This window comes from Strongylocentrotus purpuratus, unplaced genomic scaffold, assembly GCF_000002235.5.
Source record: "Strongylocentrotus purpuratus isolate Spur 01 unplaced genomic scaffold, Spur_5.0 spur5_scaffold_10, whole genome shotgun sequence".
Taxonomy (NCBI): Eukaryota; Metazoa; Echinodermata; class Echinoidea; order Camarodonta; family Strongylocentrotidae; genus Strongylocentrotus; species Strongylocentrotus purpuratus.
The window spans coordinates 8,240,411-8,262,454 of NW_022145595.1; the positions used below are offsets into that span (position 1 = coordinate 8,240,411).

A 22,044-nucleotide genomic window follows, 5' to 3' on the forward strand; every position below is an offset into this window, starting at 1 on the left:
ATATGTCATGTAGATCCTATCTGTGAAATTCAAACGTTAACAGTGTCCTAATAATATTATGCAAGGAAACCCGTTTACTTGCTAGACTTCACTGTCAGACGCTATTGAGGGACTGACTGGCTTTTTTTCCTTCTTTGGTAATAACATACATAAAATGAGCTGTAAATGGTACATGAGCATTTGTCTACAACAATAACCCACTTCTTGTAATGGCCAAAATTAAACTGACCGAATCTTTGCGCAGCACAAAACGTACGAACATTCGGTACAATGGTCTGAAAATCTGACTGACTTGGTAGCACTTAAGTCGATTCGACAACACTAATAGTCGTTATTTTCCCACTTAAAGACATTTTCAAGCCCCCTTGTTAGGGAAGTTCTAAATTAGTATTATCTTTCAAATGCCGTTGGAATTTATCCTTTTCATTTTTTGTAATATGTTTCACATGAAATTATTTGATGACATGATTTTCATAAACTATTCTATGTCCATGACTTTGTCAAATAAGAATATTTGTTACTCTGGTGTGAAGTGTGGGGACCCGGATGCTTGGTGTCGTTCCCATTTTCCCTTTCAATTTTCAAATACTCCATACTTCCAAAGTGTCTCTTTTAACATAATAAGGAGCACCCTTTTTCACCTCTTACAATTAGCGTCATCTTTCTTTATATAAACAAATTCCTTTCACTTTGGGGATGGAGGGGAGGAGGGGGGGGGGGGGTCACAAATGGGAAGAAATACAAATTTAAAACAAATTAACAAAAGCAATGTTCAGGTTGAAAAAAATAAACTTTCTCTTGGTCACGTGAGGACAGTACAGGAGGATCCAGAATTGTCAGAAAGAGGGCGCCAATTTTTCCCCCGAAAGTAACTGTTGGTAAATATAGTTCTCATAGCCTATAGGCCCGTGGGGAGGGGAAAGGGTGATTCTTTCATATAACCTTCTCCCTCTCCCTCTCCATCTCTCTCTCTCTCTCTCTCTCTCTCTCTCTCTCTCTCTCTCTCTCTCACACACACACACACACACACACACACACACACAAACGATGGGGGAGAGGTAAAAAAAACAGTAAAATTAACTTGTCTATAGCCCTTTTGCAGAGGATACATAGGTGCTGCCCCCCCCCCCCCCCCCGGCCCCCCACTCCGGGAACGAAGGGATACCATGCGTGTTCCCAAAATCTCCGGTTCGTAACAAAAGAAAAAAGTCTACCCGTCTTGACTTTAAACACCGGACTTATGGGGGTGCTGAAAAGGCTCGTATAACAAAAGAAAAAGATCTACCCGTATTGACTTTGCTTGGAACACGCATATGCGTACCCTAAATAACACTGAGTGGGGGCGGGGGGCGGGTTGCTGTCCCTTAGACTTGTCTAAAGACAAATTAAGAATTGCAGAGATAGTCCTATGGGTGGTTGCAGATGCTTTTCGAAAGTTCAAGTGCAGTAGTTTATTTTTATTTCCTTATTTTTTATATTTTTTTTCCCTTTTATACATTTGGAAATTAGTTGGATGATGTTTATTATTTTTCTTGTTATTGTTTACAAAATAATTAATCTTGTATGGCTTTCTTACCCAAAATTATTACTCTGACAAGAACATGTCCTAAAGTTATTATGGATTTCGAATTATAGTAGGCCCTATACCACAGTAAGGGTGTCTTATTATGCCCACCACTGAGGGGCCCAGTAATTGGGAAATATGGGGATGGACTGTTTTTCTCCCTATCTCCAGGAGCTCGTTGGTATTAAAGTTTTGGTAAATCACTCAATAAAAAACGATGATAAAACGGGACCCCAATCCACCACTATTGAACCATCTACGAGAAAGCGGCCTTTCTATACAGGTTGGTCCATGCCCAGACTATTTAGATCGACTTACTAACGGTAATGGGTCGAATTTAGCTGTAATTCGCTTGTTGTTGGCGAATGTTATTTATTTCGATAGGCCGAAATTGATTTGGCTCAGAAGCTGAAAAGGGTGTGTAAACGGGCAAGGAAATTCACTATTTTTTGCCGTCATCATGAGTGAAATTCGCCAAAGGGAAGGTGAACAGATCAAGAAAGAATCCAGTGAAGATGGGAAACCCGAAGATAAAGAACTGAATCAGGAAGAAGAGGTGAATAATACATTATATTTTTTTGTCGCACTTTTCCAGCAGTGACAGCTGTGCATCGTAGCCGAACCCTCCCCGTTCATTACGTGCGAGCTGTTGGTATAGTTATGATGTTATGGTGGTGTAAACTGTATGGAATCCTATAGCTATGACCATGATGACTGCGCAGTGCGCACCTACAATTTCACTCGAAATTGACAAGAATGTCTCTATTGGTTTCTGCTTAACCTTGATCTGATCTTCTTCCTAATATTTTAGAGAATAAGTGTGCTGAAAATGTTGTCAAAATTTGAGCAAGGAGTCGAAGAACAATGTAATTTTCAAAAAAGACACAAGAAAAGAAAAGACAGCAGTGTCATTTTTTGGCAAAAAAAGAAAAAGAAATGCTCCCATGCCATGTCTACCCAGTACCCACCCTTCACTTAAGATGCAATTCAGGATTTTTTTATGCGAAAGATAGCATTTTGAGGCTCGAGGATAAAACTAAAAGTATTACAGGGTGTATTTAAAGTCAGATATTTCTCACTGTCTTTACATGTTTTCTGAATGCATAAAAATCACTATAAATATAAAAAAGACCTAGACCTTGAAGACCTTGACCTTGACGGCCACACCTCGCCATCGTGGTGATGAAGAGGCAAACATTTTGTGTTGGTTGCATCACTTGCATGTTTTGTGTGATCAGAATCACGCGGTAATACGTATTTGCAGCTAAGGGCGCTGCTCAGACATGGGCCTGGGCACTCTAGCCACATTATACATTTGACCGATTTCGTTCTTCAGAGTGGGGTTTGTGATGTGCCCAGTGGCTAATTGCATGTACCGGTAAATTGTAAGTGTGTACGTTGAGGTTTTTACAGACGTGTGATCAATCAAGTGTGTTAAACACCTGATATCATTGATGTACATTATGACCACTGGAGGTTTTAATTGGTGCACTGTACATATATACAATGTACATGTAAAATCATGGACCTTGGTCTGAATGGGATCTGTTTGTGGTTTCATTTGTAAATTTAGCCAAAAAATATAGTGCCTGTTTCTCAAAAGCAATGACAAGACAGTCATAACTTTATCACCAAACTACTGTATGGCACTCTAGCCATACATGTATATGTTTGACCGATTCTGCTCTTCAGAGTGAGGTTGAGATGTGCCCAGGAGGCCAGTTGGCTCAGTTGGTAAGGCGCCTGCCTGTCACCCACTCCAGCAAAGCATAGAGAGTCAATGCTAATGCGTATTGACCTCCAGCACTGCATGCTTGCTGTGAGGCAGGTATTATTAGACTCATACACAAATATACGCACCACACAATATCGCATAGACTCTACACAATCATGTCGATGCAGATATAAGCAAAGTTTGACACTAGACTTACAATTATTTGAATTTTTAAATTATTCTTTTTAACATCAGTAAGTTAAAAAAATGTATTTTACTGCTATTTAGGTGTCATCAATTGTCACTAAAGTACCGATTTTGAGTGAAATCAGTTGAGTTTTGTACAGAAGTGTTTGAAATGTTGAGAATCAAAAGCACAGCTTTTACTACACAGCCAGGATAGTGATGCTTCTACTGTATGTGTACCTGTCACCAGGCAGAGTCGCCACCTTAGCATGCTAAGAACCCACTGCACTATTCGCATAAGAGTAGGGGGAAATCCCGGTGTAGTGGTCCACCTGCACACCCCCAATCAGTTATACCAGGAGGTACACTGTATAATGCATTGCCTAAGTACCACTTAATGAGGAAGAAGAAGAAGGAGGTATGTCTGATCTTCCCAAACCGTTTCACAAAAAAAACTTGCATACAATGTACGTGTAGCTACAACTACAAGAACAACTGTAGAACTCTTAAAGGTAAAGACCAGTATTGGAAAAGCCCCAATTTCAAAAAATGAAATGGAAGCTCTCATTACCAATCATGTGAAAGAATATGTTTTGACTAATACATGATGATAAAAAATTTGCCGGGAAACCGCCTACTAATTCATATATTTGGTAAATTTGTTTCTCTCATGGTCTGTGAGAGATATAGGGTAGTCCCATATACATCTTTCTGTGTATAGTGCTTGTAAATTTACAAAGAAAAGGCCAAATTTCTTATCATTTTGATGATTCCAGAACCTTGCAGATGCTAGATGCTAGATGATCAACCTTTTCTGATCGATTCCACAATGTTTCTTTCACAATGCAATCGCATGACCATAGCTGGTCTTTACCTTTAAATAAAGATACATTGTACTATCAGTGAGAACAGGAGATAAAGCCTTAGTTTTAATTCCATCTTGTTTATAAATATATATATTTTTTTTTTAGGAAAACTGCAACTATTTACATGTAAATGAATTGGATCAATTAGGAAATAAAAATGACTGAAAGTAGTAGCAAGGGTTAAGAGATGCAAAATACTTGAACAATTATGTAGATTATGTTACAGAATAACAGTTACTTGTACATGTAAAATACAATAGTGAGTATTTCATTTCATAAATGGTGAATCAGTTTTTTTAATTTGACCATTAACTGCTTGACCAACCCCCATCTTCCTATTGGCAACTGTTTCATTTGCTGGAGATGTACTTAAATTTAAGAAAGTGGAATTCATGAAAGAATGTTTCTGTCACATAGGTTTTTTTTTTTCTTTACTTGTGTCAACATTTATTTGCAATGATTATATCGAGGGTCTATTGAAAATAAAAATAAAAATATACATGTATATATATACTGTACATTGTATACCAAGATTACTCAAAGTTGTTTACAGTGTACATGAAACAGAAAATAAGATGTACTTATTTCTTGTTTGAAAAAGAACGATTTAATGAGATTCAAAATAATAGTCAAATCAATAAAACGATATGTACTGTACAAACTGTACCATTATTTCTTTTGTGACATTACTATACAGTACATGTAGATACATGTGCATTCATTTTTCCTTTCATAAAGACTTTACTGGACTTACATGTACCCTTCCAAAATGAACATTTACAGTGTAAATGTGTAAAGCTGTACATTGTACATACACATGTACATTTTACAATTTTACAGGTTACAATTTCAGAAACACAACACAAAACAATGAAGTAAAAAAAAAATAGACCTAACAATCATGTCAGAGCATATAAGGGTAGACTAAGGTGATTGTGGCCCCCCTTTTCGATTGTCGAGGTCAGATTGATGTTGGTCAGGGTTATTGTGCCCTCTTTTTGTCATGACTAATTGATATTATAAATTTAGGAATAATTTGTTGTAGGTAGTTAACTAGTTATCATTAATGTCACTCAGGTATTGCTAATAAGTTGACACCAACCAATAGACAGTTTACTAAATATTCAAATTCAATGTATACTGTACTGTTTAAAGAAAGTTTATTCTTGATAACCCAAAAGCTTGCCTACATGTAATGCTACGGTCACAAAGGTTCGTACGAACGATAATTTTGTACGAATCTCCCTGTTTTTCCATTGTCTTCCCAAATTTCCATTGTCTGAAAATCGTTTGTACGGTGTTCGTAGCAGTTCGTAATGGCATTTGTTACCGAGGCTTAAGGCTTGCCCAACAGAGCAACAACTAATAAGTAATGTATGCAGACTGGATTCCAAGTATTCTAGTTCATTCACTACACCTGTTGGTCCCCAGGATAGAAACGTCCGTAAATTTGAATATTTTATTAAATTGGTTTATTGGTCCAGCCAATTTCAGAAATAAGAAACCATAACAGTATATCAAAATGTACATTGAGTGATGCTATCTGAATTATAAGCTCTCGAAGACAAAGTGACCACAATTACCCTATAGAGTACCGAAGCTGTGACATCATAAAAATCCATTTTTAGAATTTCTCAATTTTTTTTAAATTTTCTGAAAGAGCATCAAAAATAATGTCCAAATGTCGAAAACCAATCGAATATGTTAAGTATTGGCTGAGATATGAACATCTGAATAAAAAGATTGCCTATGGGAACTTAGTGTTATTTGCTCTGGCTCCTAATGGTTAGGAGCTAGTGCAGCACTGAGTTCCTATGGGGAGTATATTTATTCAGATGGTCATACAGTTGTATCTCAGCCAATACTTGACATATTCAATTGGTTTTCAACATTTGGACATTATTTTTGATGCTCTTTCGGAAAATTAAAAAAAATTGAGAAATTCTAAAAATAGATTTTTGATGACTTCACACTTCACCACTCTATAGGGTAATTGTGGTCTCCCCTACATGAACTGTGTCTAAGAGGCTGTTCACACCGGCATCTCTGCGCTATCTCTTCCGGTGTGAATCGAGCTATGATAGCACGCCGGAAGTCATTGTTCTACACGCGGGGAATTTTATACTCATTCTATTTTGGTGCGATCTGAATCTGAATCGGTACAACTCAACACTCCGGGTTTGTAATAGCGCGCAAAATCTTTGACCGCTCTGACATCATGACGTCATGCGTCATGGCAACAGGACCTCTCAAAAAAGGGGGTGCTACGATAGACCGCGCTATCTCACTGCGGTGTGGATCCGGCAAATGCCAATGGGCGGACCGTGGGTCGCGCTACGATAGCGCGATCCCCGGGTCCGCCCACGGTCCCCCCTTGCAGTGCGAACATGCCCATAGTCTTTAAAATTAGACACATCTCATTATCCGTTTCCATGTTTTGGTCAACATCAACTACAAAAAACATGGAAAAAAATACTATTGTAGGCAAAACAAATTGGTGGGCAGGGAAAAAACAAACAAACAAACAATCAGACAGAAGACTGCATCATATGCACAGTGCAGAGACTACAGTCAGAATTTCCCCATGTTGTACATGTACAGTTTGTAGCGTCTATGATAGCGTACATGCAGTATTGCTTGATATAAAGTAGACACATTACCACCAAGTCACACCAAGGTCTATGGGATAATGCAATTTTCAGACAAGGGATCTTTTTCATTAACGAACTTGGAACATATCCATATGTACATGCAGCACCTACAGTGTATATTTTTGGAATCCGTCTTTGCAAACAAGGATCTGACTTAAAGAGAAGGTTGAGTTCTGGGAAGAGGTGAAAAATAATTTGTGAGCATTACACATTCTTATTATGCAAGTGTGGAAGAACATCAGTTAAGACATGTTCCCTGAAAAGCATGGCTCTTCAAATGCCTTCATATTCTAAATATGCATGTAACATCGTAAAAATCGGGGGGCCGGCTTTTTACGCCACGTGTTCGTGTAGTCCCATATACATCTTTCTGTGCAAGTGTTTGTAACTTTACCAAGACTTGGCCACATTTCTTATCATTTTGATGATTCCAGAACCTTGCAATACACACAAATTCTAATATGCTAGATGATCAACCTTTTCTGGTCGGTTCCACACCGTTTCTTTCACAATGCAATCGCATGACCAGAACTCAACTTCATCTTTAAAAGACTACTCCTCTTACATGTATGTTTTCCGATGGAGGCTATTTTTAGATGCTTGCCTCCATCTCAGTGTGAATACATTACCAGTTTGCCTTCCCATCTGTTTTTATATTAATCCTGCATTTCTTTATTAATTGCTTGATATGCTTGATGTACCCTAAAATGCAGGTGATTATTAAAAGGTACAAGTGTAGTGTCATGTCCACTTACATGTACATTTAAAGTGATAACCATTACTTGGACATTAAATAACAGATTTGATTAATAGTACCTTGTACCTTGTAGTTGTAGAAAGAGACTTCTACGTGAAAAATATTTTCTGGGGTGTGCAAAGTGCATCCACCTCAATGTGAATACATTTGTTATTTATTTATTTAATTCTGATATTTAGACAAGATGAGTCATCACCAATAATGATGGCCTTCCATGAGACCCTGTTAAACATAATAAAGTACAATTGTTTAAAAAAAAAATATGTATAAATATAAAATAAAAATAAGAATAATAATAACAAAATCATGAACATAAATTTATAACATAAACAAAGAATAAGTAAGAACATGTATAAACATAAAGTATTTGGTATCTTTGTATTGAAGGAATGGGCTCTTCATGGAAGTTATTTTTAGATGCTTGCATCCATCTGTTTTGATGAGTGAAATGCATTTAGAAGAGCCTGATACCCATGCATGGATACAAATGCATGGATCCACAAGCACAATGTGCAAATATCATGTTCACCACAATTGATGGGTTTTTACCAGTAATACATTGAATGGCAAATTTACTTTTTTTGTACAATGAAGTAGACAAGAGTTCCTCATTGAGGCTATTTTTGAATGCTCGCATTCATCTCAGTGTGAAATTCATTACCACTATGTACCGTATACAACTGTAGTAGGTCTTCTGATCTGTTTTGATGAAATAAATATATTTTTAGGACCCTGTTAGTAAAATGACACTAAAAATTGAATCCATTGTACATGTGTAAAAAATGTGTAATATCATGATCACCAAAATGTAGTTTTGATTAGTAATGAAGAATGCGATGTTTTTCCCTGGCGCTTAATAGAAAAAGAGCCCCCCAAAAATGTGCATAGAGTTCAATGCAAAACAAATTAAAGAGTGTTATTTTCATGCAAGCAAGCTTGAAAAGTAGCCCCCAAATTTTGTTAAGTATTTTTTTTCCCTGCTTCGATGTACAGTGTAGAGGCTGTTTTTAGATGCTTGCATCAATCTCTCTGTAAATACATTACCAGTACATGCATGTCTTCCTGTCTGTATTGAAATGACTTTTGACTCATTGTATAGGCCCCTGGTAGTAGACATGCTCTCTAAAATCTCCACCGGTGCAATTATTTGCCATTATTTGCAATTATTTGCAAAATTTTATACAAAATTAAATTTGATGGAGTTTACTGGTAATAGGAAAATTGTGGTATGAAGTGGAAGACACTATTAAAAGGTATTTTTATTTTCCGTGGACTTGGAGGCTATTTCTATGCACGTGCATCCATCTCAATGTGAATACATCACCTACATGTAGTACATGTACATGTACAGTATTACCAGGATGCTTTCCAATCTGTTTAGATTAAATGCTGCTGTTAAAAGAACCTAATGGCAAAAAAGGTACATTAGGAAAAAAATACATGGGAGCGATGAGCTCAAACAGTATGTGCTTTGGTAAAAAACAATCCACATCCAGGGAAAAAAATACTTACACATTTTGGGGGTCTACTTTTCATGCTTGCTTGCATGAAAATAACACTCTTTATTTTGTTTTGCATTGAACTCTATGCAAATTTGGGGGGCTCTTTCATGACTTTCGGGGCACTTTGGGGCATTTTGGGGGCTAATTTGCCCTGAGCCCCCCGTGTATTTTTTTCCCTGACCACATCCTAAAAAAGCTAGGAAACAGAACAGAACAGTATTTTTACACTGGTGTAAATGGCAAGTTTGATAATGTGTATTACAAATATAAAGAAAACATGTGCGTTTCCAAATGGTGGTTATTTTCGGCCAGGGAGGTGATCTACATGTACATCTTATTGTGCAATTATTTTGTTCTCCATGTGGAAAGACAATGTACAGTATTAAATGGCAATCCAACCCTTGTTATAAATTTATTTATAGGGTAGGGTAGGGAAATGTCACTATTAAATTAAGATGTGCATGGATCCATATCTGGTCTACAATGTAATCTTCTAAGGGCAACAGCCTACATTTATACGAACATGAACTCAAAATAGGTGTGAGGGGAGGGAAATTGAGATGTGCATGGATCCATATCTTGTATTTGTACAGTGTAATGGATACTGATAATGCATGTAACGTGTATGTATGGCCTGGATAACACAATCAACCGCACTAGTTTCTGTTTTTGTTTTATCAGAATCAGACTTTTTAAAGTGTACATGTATGTGCAGATAAGGGCCCTGCATGCACAGACAATGTCAGACATGGGCTCGCGATCTAGCCTAACATGCAACCATAAACCATTTAAAGGTAAAGACCAGTTATGGTCATGCGATTGCATTGTGAAAGAAACGTTGTGGAATCGATCAGAAAAGGTTGATCATCTAGCATATAAGTATTGGTGTGTACTGCGTCTGCAAGGTTCTGGAATCATCAAAATGATACGAAATTTGGCCCAGTCTTCGTAAAGTTACAAGCACTGTACACAGAAAGATGTATATGGGACTATACGCACATGTGCGCGACACGTGCGTTTATCTCTCACAGACCATGTAGGTAAACTAATTTACCAAATATATCAATTAGTAGGCGGTTTCCCGGCAAAATTTTTATCATCATGTATTAGTCAAAGCACATTCTTTCACATGATTGGTAATAAGAGCTTCCATTTAATTTTTTGAAATTGGGGCGTTTCCAGTACTGGTCTTTACCTTTAATAGATTCTAGAATATTTGTACGTATATCTCACCAGGCCTTAAATTTCGTCATTTTTAGGGCAAGGCCAGTTTGGCCTCGAGTACCTCATATTTTTAAGGGCACCAAGGCCAAAATATTTTTACAAAAAGGGCATCGAGGCCAAAATATTTTACAAAAAGGGCATCGAGTATGAGGCCAAAAAAATTGATTCTACTTTTGTTAGATGTCATGTGTATTTTATGAAACTTGTGTGGGATCAATTTCCCATGACTTTTAGCACCAGCTTCTTCACAGAATGTATAGAGGTCTACGGTACATACAAACAAGGCGGCGGCCCGCAAGCCTTAGATTTAGCAGCCAGGAGCAAGGGGCAATTTTTTTTTTAAGTCGCCCTTTGCCACAGGAATTTACCAGAGCAAGGGGCAATTTTCCAAAAACAGATAGGCCCCTTATCTAATCATAAGTTCAAAGAGAGTTGTTAATTTCATAATGTGAATAGATCGAAGGATCAATTTAATAACTTTTTAATCTTAAAGGAATAGTTGAGTGTTGGTCAATACTCACATTAGCGAACGAAACTATGATCTAAACATAAAAAACATACAATAAATGTCTAAGAATGCATCATTGAAGATATAAATCCGAAATATTACATTAGAGTGAATTTATATGCAAAAAACCTGTTCGACTGCAAATGATTTTATTTATCAAAAATTTTACTTTCGAGGCGTGTTCAGTGTAATTGTATAGCGCCACCTCTCGGTCAAGCGGCAGCACACCGTGAATTTTCGCCAAGACGACGATCGGATATGGGCGTGCAAGTAATATCCGAACCATGTCTATAGCGCGCTGACTGATTTATATTGTACACATTATGGTATGCGAGGCCTGCACATAATTGCATGGTCTGTGGTACTGGTAGCGCTATTGTTTTTGAGCGCGATATGCGAATACTGTATGTGTATGTAGTGCGAGTACGCTCGACCTAGTAGTAGTGTATGTGTATGTATTGTACGTCGTATGACCCAGTTGATTACTTCTACAGTGTAAAGAAAGTGGCTTACTCTATCTATCAACCAATATGTGAGACAACGCAAGGGCAATTTTGTATTTCGTTTGTAGGAACAAAGCTGTGGAATGATCTCCCAGATGAAATTAGATTAAAAACATCGAGGTTATCTGTCCACCTACCTTCTATGTAAATGACGTGGGCCTTCGTTTTTCCTTTTATATTACTTGTCTTCCTTTTATAATATGTGAAGAGTTTCATTCCAAAAGGAGCCAAATCCACTTTGGGTACTTCTGAGTAAATTGCCTTTTTTATTTCTCCACTTTCCCTTTAGCCATGTATACCTTCATGTTGTTATATATGTTAAAGGTGTCACCCTGCATGGACCTGATTATCTGCCAATAATGATAAGAAAAAATCTTCCCTTCGGCTTTTCTGATGTTTACTAAATTTTTTTATTTTTTATTTTCGTGGATTTAGCTCTTTTTGGAATGAAACATGTTATTGTACCTAAAAAATAAAAAATAAATCCTATTTTCTCAATAAAGTCACTGAAATTTTATTCAAATTTAGCAGCAAACCTTTCCTTTTAAATAATAATAGTGAAATCACACATAAATATAACCTTTCGAAAAGAAAGTAAACAACATTATTACAGTTTCATTCCAAAAGGAGCTAAATCCATTCAATTCCAAAAGAAGCTAAATCCATGTTTCATTCAAAAAGGAATTACTAAATCCACATTTTTTTTTTGGCACATATCGCACGACAACCAAATGCCCTAAGATGTTGATACCCACTTTGATAGAAAAATAAGGTTTTACAAAATGGAAAAATACTAGAAGAGAAAAGGTAAGAAAGAGTAAAGACGGATTGAGGACGGTAAACCCCAAGAGACTCAAAAGATCTACCCCAGAATCCTCTCACCGGCACCAGAGTTGCCTAGGCCAATGATGGCCGAGAAGATTGCGCAATGTACCGCGCCGGTCTGGCAGGAAGGTGCCAATTGCGGTGAGGGGTTTTCATGGACCAGTAGATCTGAGATTATATTATCCCAAAAAAAGAGATGAATATGAATTGACAAATAGTACCAAAAATAGAAGAAAAAAAAGAAATAAAGTGAAAGGCGTAAATATTCTAAAAAAGAATGAAACGCCGATAATACCAAACAACAACAACAACAACACAAAATCTAAAAATTTGATAGAAATCAGAAATAACTGGTGGATTTTTTGTCTTATCATATGTTATAGGTCCAGAGCGACACCTTTAACATATATAACAACATGAAGGTACATGGCTAAAGGGAAAGTGGAGAAATAAAAAGAAATAAATTAAAAAAAATATTAAAAATTGTTGTATCAGTATACTATAATGAATAACAGTAGTGAATTAATTTAACATCTTACTTGATTCATACTTGTCCATAATGCAGTGTTTTTCAGTATTCTTATTTTGGTACTGCATGCAATTGTAAAGTTTTAAAAAAAAAGTGATTGTAACTTCTTGTAAATAAGCTGTGTTCTACAGTGCCTGTGTATTGCATGACCTACGTCAGTACGTGATAACTTGTAAATGTGTAAAGACATAAGATTTTAATATAATTATAGTAATGCTAAAATGAAGATACATAACATATTTTTATGGTGTACATTGAAAGCTTTATTCGGCCATAACTAACAGTTAAATTTACACAACATTATTGAGATGAATACAAATTATAATTGCTGAACTGAAGGCAATATTTAAACGTGATGTTGATTTCAACCATTGCATACAAACAGATCATGTGTATTAAAAAAGGCACATTTTTATTTAGCATCTATCGCTATGACAACTTTAACCGTCGTCATTAAGAAGGAGCAATATACTTTATTTGTATACCACCATGTCTTGTTACTTATTAGTTACTGCTTATTTATATACATCTTATCTTGTGTCTTTCATAAAAACTTGACATACTCTATAGGCAATGTGTAGATAAGTTTACCAAAGAAAAGTATCTATAACAGTAATGTAAAAATAGCACAGACATTTCAAAACTGGTCATGTCCTATACGCACACAAAAGACAATTCTGCGTTGTGTGTACTGAGTTTCATATGAATCGATCAAACTACTTCCAATAGTTTGCTCACATACTTATTTTACACACTGCACATGCATTGAGTTTTATACTGTTATTATAATGCCTCATCAAAGATACCAAAACTATAAAATTGCTAAAACTTGGAAAGAATATGCTCCACAAGATTATTAAAACAAAATTGTATTCTTTGTGCAAAGCTTGGTTACCATGGAGGTACCTTAACAGACAGACACAACAAATGTGTCTTGCACACCCTCGGGTCAATCGGTATACCAAGTTTTATTACAATTTGCAAAAAAATTGGAAAAAATTTGACCCAGTTTTTTACAATAGACCAACAGAAAGACTCGCCTGCCCAACTGTATCCTTATTCCTTTATACACCCTTTCAAACTACAAAGTAGTTACAGGCAGCATATCTCTTGATGGTATAACCTTGAACCGCAATACTTTGGCGTTGAGCTGATTCACGTTCATTGATTCAAATGATGCATGAAACCAACTGTTTTGCTGTCTTGTGATCATTTCTCTTTTTCGCTTGCATTATTTTAGTCACATTGATTGCATTAAACAAAAAATGAAGACTATTTACAATAAGATATTCGACAAATCTTTCTTCTGTCCATGTTGATTTTCAACAGGTTCCGAAGTATAGTCTTTTTCATGATCGACTGTCACCTCAGTTACATGCACAGTCACTAAAACCAAACACATTGTTGACTCATGGTTTGACCTCTTGGCTGTAAATTTTATAATTACTACCGTAACTTCTTCAAGGAATATAGGTTGCCAAATAGATACAAATTGAAATATCCACCATTTCCACATGAGCAAGCACTGATTTTATCACAAATTATGAATTGTATAAATCACATAGAGCTTTTATACACTGATGTCACAATTTGTCTTTTATATTCCTACATTTCTTCCATTTGTAAACTTGCCAACCTCTTATTGTAATACAATATACAAGTGCCAAGCATGGTGGCTAATCTAGCAACAATAACAATTTATTTCTGGTACATGTATATCATGTGTTATGTGATTTTTTTTTCTCCAGATAACCACATCCCCATGATCCCCAGGGACACTCTAGTATCAAGTTTGGTGGTATTTTGTCAAAGGGTCTCTGACATATCAAGAATACATGCTCGTAATGCTAAGCCATGCAATCTTTTACCTCCGGACCACAAAATGTTAAGTTCCAACCAATCCTCAAGATAGCCTAAAAACATGCCACATGGACAAATTAAATCGAGGCGATTAAGAGTCTTGCATGCAATCATGCAACAATGAACCTCATTTGACCTTTGACCTACTTATGTGACCTTCAACTCCAGAATATCATGGAGGCCAATAAAGGGCATCTACCAATCAAGTATGGTTACAAACAGATGCAGGGTTGGAAAGTTAGCAACCCTAATTGATTTTTGCAGGTAAGATTTCACATTAGACTTCATTCAAATTTGTGTACAGTCACGGAGGATGGACGGAAGGATGCCATTTGGATCCCTTAGTCTCTGCTCGAAAAAAAGCAGTTCTCAAGTCAGACAATCCCAAATGTTCACTACAGAGGATTACATGGATTTCTCTAATCGGCCTAGTCTCCTGGCTAGGATCACATCAACTTGTGGTGGAGGAAATGGTGCAAGCCGGGGCCTTGTGTGTCTAGGGTCATCAGGGAGCAGAACAGCCTTCGAGAACAGTGGTCCTTGGTCCTGTTCTCTGCGTTCCAGTATCGCACCGATGAGTCCTTGTACATACATGTAGGGGTAGGTCTTGGGGACCTTCTCCTTCCGGGCCACGTAGTTGTTGGCACGCTTTGACCATACTGCAACATATCTGTATCATAAAATAAAAGAACATGCAAAATGTAACAAGTTGCATTATATGCACACTCATTCTTGTCAATTGGAAATGATTCATATCTCTTAAAGATAAACTTGAGTTCTGGTAAAAAAAGAAAATGAATTCTCACAGAATCTAACGAAACTTACACTGAATGTTCAAGATTACAAATAAATGTCATGTGCCAAACAATTTTGGAAGAAAATGTATACTGGCTGAGTAATGAGCATAGAAAGATAAGGAAATCAGGGTAGTACTAGCCCCGACAGGCCGACACCATGTGTGTTGTCCCATATACATCTTTCTGTGTAAGTGATTGTTATACTTTACCAAAACTCTGCCAAATTTATGATGATTTTGATGACTCCAGAACCTTGCATTACACACCAAGTATATTATTACACTGAATCCAAGTCCGCATTTAGGGTCCAAAATCAGCAGCATGATTGACAAACCATCAGCTTACAGTCCGTCATCTACATAATTTAGATGTGCGTCGTGTACAGGGACAACTTCTTTAGATGACGTCATATTTTGGCGATTTAAAAGGGGCGTTCCCAGGAAGGACAATTAGATATTTAATAATTTCCCCAAAATTGATAAATTTCATGGGAAAGAACTGCCAATTCGGATTGCCCTGTCCAACTACACAGGGAAAACAAAAAATCATGTTTTTTTTTTTTACTCCACCCACTTTGGATTGCCTTGTCCATCTAAAAAAAAATGTACAAATAAAAATAGGAAAAACAAGAAAGAAAAGAAAACCTTTTTTTCTTTCTTTCTAATTTCCACTCACTTTGTATTGCCTTGTTCATCAATCTGGTCGGGCCTGTCCTTGTGTGCCATGTAGTCGATGACCGCAAGCAAATTCCTTGCCCGGTTTGCTGGGTAGCTGGATGGATAAGACAAACAATTGGTATTACCACTACCATGATGAATGAATAGTAAATGCTTTAGACAAATCTCAGACTCATTGGCCAGTAGTCACAAAGGAGGTTTGTAGGAGGTTTGTACAAACCATGGTTTGACGATGGTTTACATCTATGGAATGCTGCTCGCATACCGTAAATTGTAAATTAACATTGTTAACAAGTATGGAGTTTACATTCCTTCTCCATCAGTTTACAAATGGCATTCCATAGATGTAAACCTTGGCCAAACCATGGTTTGTACAAACCTCCTTTGTGAATACGAGCCATTCACTTCAGTTCTGGATTTGTGTTGTAAATTATTGACTTTTAATTAAAGGTAGTTACATTTCCCTGCTACAACCACTCCAACTTGACTTAACATCAGGTACCGACACAAGTACGATACAAAGTCTGCTGTTTCAAGACTCTGCATGCATCCAAAAGTGATTTCAGCATTTATATAGATGTCATTCATAATTTCTCATTAACTTTGCTATTTGCTTCAAAATATGATATTGTAACTGTAACCGTACTGTAATGATATGTTTCAACTTTTCCACAATCTTACTTCAAACATACAAAATGATACTAAAAATACTTACTCAAAGGAATACCGCTTGGAAGCATACATCAGTATATGGTTGTGGAAACACTCGAGCATGCTGGTGTGCCTAAGGAATTATGAAAACAAAATAAAAACTGATATAAATGATAGGGCATTTCATTATTTTCATACCACAAAATCAATATTGAAAATCCCATGTCATACACATGAGCAAATAAGATGCATTATCTTGACCTGCTGATATGTCCCAATTTCATAGGTCATAACCGAAAAAGAGCTCAATCTTGCAAACATGTACGTAATGAACGCATTCTCATTAAATTCCTCTCAATTTACAGAGCCTTTCGTACATGTATACAGAATCCTACCTGAAGCGAGCAAATCAGCAGAGTAGGCCAAGTTCTCCATGAATTTGCGGTCAAAGGTGACTTGTACTATTCACCTGCTAATTCCCCTACTGCTGCTTGGAATTTCTTCGCTGGGGATGGATTGTGTTGTCTGTTCTTCATATCTGTAAAAAGTGAAGAAACGAAAGTCATTCACAAAGTAAAAAACATTCAGATTTTAAATCACCAAAAGAAATTATTTTGAAGATGGCATTCTCTAATAATTATCACAGCTAGCCAGATTTGGAATTTGCATGACTAATAACTGATGCATTGGTTCTCTGTCATGTATGTGAAGTTGAGACACTCTTTGGTAGAGATAAATATAGATGAGACAGTCACATCTCAAGCAAGCTATAGTATAACCTTGTCGACTTTTAAAAAGAGCAGGATGTTTACCCGGTTGACTAGCCCTGCACGTCATCATTACAAAGAAAACTGCAGTTGTAACGAGGGACATTAAAGGTAGGGTCTATTACAAAGTTTTGGGAAATTTTGAAAATTGGGTGGATAGTGATTCTTTACAATTTTGATATATTTGGATGCCCCTGTGGAAGTATTATAAGCACTAGAAAATTTAGCTCCTAAAACACTTCTGCTTTCGAAAAAAATTGAATATAAAAATTTACCGGTGCTCCCGGTAAATTTTGATAAATTTAAAATAGCGCCTACGGTCGTACAACGGTAGCTGCTACCATAAAAATCCCGGAATATGTAGTTGTGATATATAATTTCAAAAAGGTAATAGCCAATCGGTCAATTGTAGCTTGTTGTATAGCTGAATTAATATATTGACCTTGAGAGAGAGTTATAGTATACCCCATAAAGAGATTATTATTTACAATTTCATCACTTTAGACTCGATTTCAACGCGACAACATTCACTGAATATTGTAGGATCGCATATGCTTCCAATATTTTCATTTGAACCAAATTCATCCGGAGGTCTAGTGGAGCCAGACGTAGTCTCAGTGGAACAACCGACGATATAGAGACTGAAGCTTTCGGTCTACTGTAGACCTAGGCTAGACTATCAATATCATATGATTCATGAAATCTGAATTAAAAATCCAAGGCAAGAGATAACAAAACGTAATTTCTTAAATTTGCCGATTCCATGCATCTAGTCTCTAGACTAGATCAAATTAAAACGGTAGGCCTACCCAATGCAGTGGGGCGTATATCATTTCAACTTACCTCTCAGTGAGCTGGCATGTCTATTGCATCCTCTAGACTCGGCAACGAGAAGGCCGCCTGCAGCTCGCGAAGTTTCTCCGCCGTACCCTGGCCTTGTTCACAGCCACTCCCGCGCCTCCTCTGGGCCGGATGGTCGAGCTGCCATTGCTTGTTTCTCTCCTTCCTCTTACCGTCTTACTTAGTCTTATTCCGATTTAGCGTAGCCTTAGCCTTGTCCTTAGGGAGTCCGAGTCGGCCATCGTCCGTGACCTCGAGCTCCTTTTCCAATCTCGATCTCGTTATCGTATTTCAATCAAAGCTTGTCTGGACTGTAGCTGTCTATTTAGCGTTCGATCGGCGCCGGTGATAATCTGATATGAGCTGTGTGTGTTATACTTTACGTGAAAGCAGCGTATTGGAATTGATCAGCTGTACTGTATTACTAGCGCGCGGTCGGATACCCGCCTGCTAGCTACCTGTAGTACTGTACGTACCAACGAACTCAAACACTCGTTGTAAATACGCTGGTTGTTAAATGACATAGAGGGAGCTAAACACGTAAATTCAAAAAATAAACCGTCGAAAGTCAAAAGTGATGTCCGGACGTCAAACACTTTTATATAATGTTTTGAAAGCAAATTGCACAACAATTAGAGCATTTGATTTGGAATTATTATCATCTCCCATGTTTTTTTCGATGATCTTTCATATGGTACTGAAATAAACCAAATTTGTTTTGGAGGGGCACTTTGGAAATTACCAATACTCAACTATACCTTTAACAATATGAACAGGAAAGATTGATTAAGAACATTAAACTTGCACATTAAACAGTATTCTAAAGTAACTAAAAATATTGATGAGCAAATGAATAAATAAATTGTCAATTTCACAAACATCGAAAGTCAGAAGGACTTGGCAAGTTTACCGGGCCGGGTATCCCAAATCAAAATCGCACCTCAAACCTTCCGCCACTCTCTCGGTAGTAGGAGCAAATTTGAAGAAATTATCTTTTTAACTGTTGTATAGAAAGGTCTAGATAGGCCTAACTAATGAAATAAGATGTAAAAATGTCCTTATAGACATTCGACAGCTGAAAGTGACACGCTCAGCTCAGTTGCGTAACGTGCATTCACGAAACCAAAATCGTTCCTCGCACACACACTCTCGCCACTTTTGGTGGGAAGCTGTCGGGCTGGAAGTTTGCCAGCGAAACCGATGCACCCTCGGAGACTCGCAGCGCGTAATTTTACCGGGACTCGAAACGTTCGTCTTGGGAGGCTGGCGGGGTAGCTTTTTGAAGCGAGGTCGGCTGGTGGCAAAATGAGAGTAATTACGATCGAGAACATCGTAGGTGTTCTTAACTTATTAATAAGATAATTCTAAATTCTATTTGAGATAAAATAATAAACTAGACCTACAAACAAACCTCGACAGATCTCTAATGACTATTTGAATGCTTGTTTATTTCTCCATGTGACGATTTGTTTTCTTGATCCTGGCCTGTACGTACGTACGTGCGTGCGTCATCAACATGCACCATATGCATATCATGCGATCGATTATGGTTGGCCAACGCCTTCATTACGTGTGCCTAGACCGTACGCGTGCATGTCAGAGCGTACGCGTGGTTCCGACATAACGTACGCGTGGGTCCATCATAACGTACGCGTGGTTCTGTCATAACGTACGCGTGGTTCCGTCTTGGAGTTACACATTTTGTAGGGACCCACGCGTATGACATGACAGAACCACGCGTATGACATGACAGAACCACGCGTACGCTATGCCAAAACCATGCGTACGTTAAGATTTACATAGAAGTATAATAGAAAATGACCATGCGTACGTTCTGTCAGAACCACGCGTACGTTATGATGGACCCACGCGTACGCTCTGTCAGAACCACGCGTACGCTCTGACATGCACGCGTACGGTCTTGGCACGCGTTATGAAGGCGATAGCCAACCATAATCGATCGCATGAACGTACGTGCGCTAGCGCATTGCCTATAACAAAGGGCGCATTTTCACGGCACTTGCGCCTTATTAAAGCACTAAATACGAAGCTAGAAGAGAGCTCGTGGGCGGCAAACTGTTCGTGATTCGTGTATTTATGGGCGCATTTTCACGGAAAACACTTGCGCCTTGCCGTCTAGTTTTAAGCGCAATTGGTGGTTTTATGTGCGCAAATTTAAAAAAAAAAGGGCACGTCCAGTTGGAAAAAAGGCACGTCGGCCAGTTTGAAAAAAAGGGCACGGCCTTTTTGGCCGTGAATTTATCTTTTTTTGGGAGGGCACCGCGGCCAGTCATAGGGGCATCGACGGCCTGGCCGTCGATGGCCGTCGATTAATTTAAGGCCTGTCTCACCAATGTATTTATAAGAGTAGGGGCAAGGGGGCGGGGGGCAATTTTTAACTCCTGACATATTCTTCTTCTTCTGGTATTAATCTTCAAAGGGCTATGCAGCCTTTCATGAAGATGAACTCAAAATTGCATGTGGTGTGAGGAAGACAACAAATGGGGTAACTTCGGTATTAGATGCCTCAGGAGTAGGCCATGGAAGTTTTCTGATCAAGAAGAAAAGACAAATGCCAATTGTACATACATGTATGTACATGTAGTTAGCAGGTTAGGGAATTATTTGTGATTTATATTGTGGTAAGATTACTCTTGAAAACTAGACACATCCTCAAAAAACAAAAACAAAGAAACACAAAAATTACTGCCCTACAGTAAACAGCATTAATTATTTGGCATATGTAATTATATTTCTTATATTATGTAGATGTACATGTAGGCATAGGATATTGCAGGTACTGTACATACATGAACAGTGCGTATTTAGAGGGGTAGAGTTCTGTACAGTGTATTTTTTTTGTAAGTTTACCATCATTTTTTTTCTTTCCAAGTTCATATGACAGAAATTAGAAATATATTTTTTTGTAATTTGTTTCTACTTGTTTGTACAGGTGTACACCTCAATTTACTTTTATACACATTTACATGTACAATGTATGCACTCAAAGTCCTGAGGGCTGATGCATAAATTATGTCCATGATCCAAATTAACCCACAAGTTCAATGCAGTTACTTTAATATCATTAAATTTATAGATAATTAACATATTTCACATATTCACAAGAGTTGTTGATCAGATCAAAGAGATATTACTCCTTGATCAGATCAGAATACATCACTTTGACGTCATACAGAGTCAGGCTTTCTTTTATATTTTTGGTTTCCATGGCAACTGATAGCCCCTTTTGTCCAGCATGAAGTGGCTCAAAGCAAAGTACATGCTGCAGCGCAATGCAGTTCTGTACTACAGGATGTTGAATTTCAGCATTTTAGAAAAGAAATAGCTAGGACGGCAAATGCATCATATAGAGTGCAAATACATTTTCATACATTATTTATTATATTGCAAATTTACCAGTCATGTGCATGTGCAACTTGCATTTGCTTTCTTGCAAATATTATTTGATAAAGCTGCTGTACGTATACTATACAGGTCGGATCTGATACAGGTACAAACGTATTTCAAGAAATTATTATTAGTACTGGTATGGTGTATTTTGAGCACCTGAAATTAAGTTTCATGTAGAATTATGAAGAAATTGGTAGGCATTCCAAAGTATC

At 37.4% G+C, this 22,044-nt stretch overlaps 2 protein-coding genes across 2 annotated transcripts in view; one reads left to right on the forward strand and one right to left on the reverse strand.

Annotated features, from left to right (window-relative positions):
- Positions 1 to 1,937: 1,937 nt before the first annotated feature.
- LOC115921647 (phosphatidate cytidylyltransferase 2-like) overlaps positions 1,938 to 22,044 on the forward strand; it is a 37,702-nt gene continuing 17,595 nt past the window's right edge. The window contains exon 1 of the mRNA XM_030979372.1: positions 1,938 to 2,120. Within this exon, the coding sequence (XP_030835232.1) occupies positions 2,025 to 2,120 (96 nt within the window). The 5' untranslated portion in view covers positions 1,938 to 2,024. The remainder of the gene's footprint in view (positions 2,121 to 22,044) is intronic.
- LOC115921648 lies at positions 13,522 to 19,158 on the reverse strand. Its single transcript, XM_030979373.1, has 5 exons — positions 18,425 to 19,158; positions 17,210 to 17,352; positions 16,879 to 16,947; positions 16,162 to 16,257; positions 13,522 to 15,359 (listed from the first exon to the last, which is right to left on the reverse strand). The coding sequence occupies exons 3-5, from the start codon at positions 16,935 to 16,937 to the stop codon at positions 15,095 to 15,097; spliced, it is 420 nt and encodes a 139-aa protein (XP_030835233.1). The 5' UTR covers positions 16,938 to 16,947; positions 17,210 to 17,352; positions 18,425 to 19,158; the 3' UTR covers positions 13,522 to 15,094.

What these genes read in the sequence shown, in the direction of transcription:
- LOC115921648 (XM_030979373.1), bottom strand. Translation starts at nt 16,937, where the DNA reads ATGCTCGAGTGTTTCCACAACCATATACTGATGTATGCTTCCAAGCGG. An exon ending in TCCAAGCGGTATTCCTTTGA is followed by an intron (nt 16,258 to 16,878) that starts GTAAGTATTTTT and finishes TTATCCATCCAG; the next exon opens with CTACCCAGCAAACCGGGCAA. An exon ending in GATGAACAAGGCAATACAAA is followed by an intron (nt 15,360 to 16,161) that starts GTGAGTGGAAAT and finishes TTTATGATACAG; the next exon opens with ATATGTTGCAGTATGGTCAA.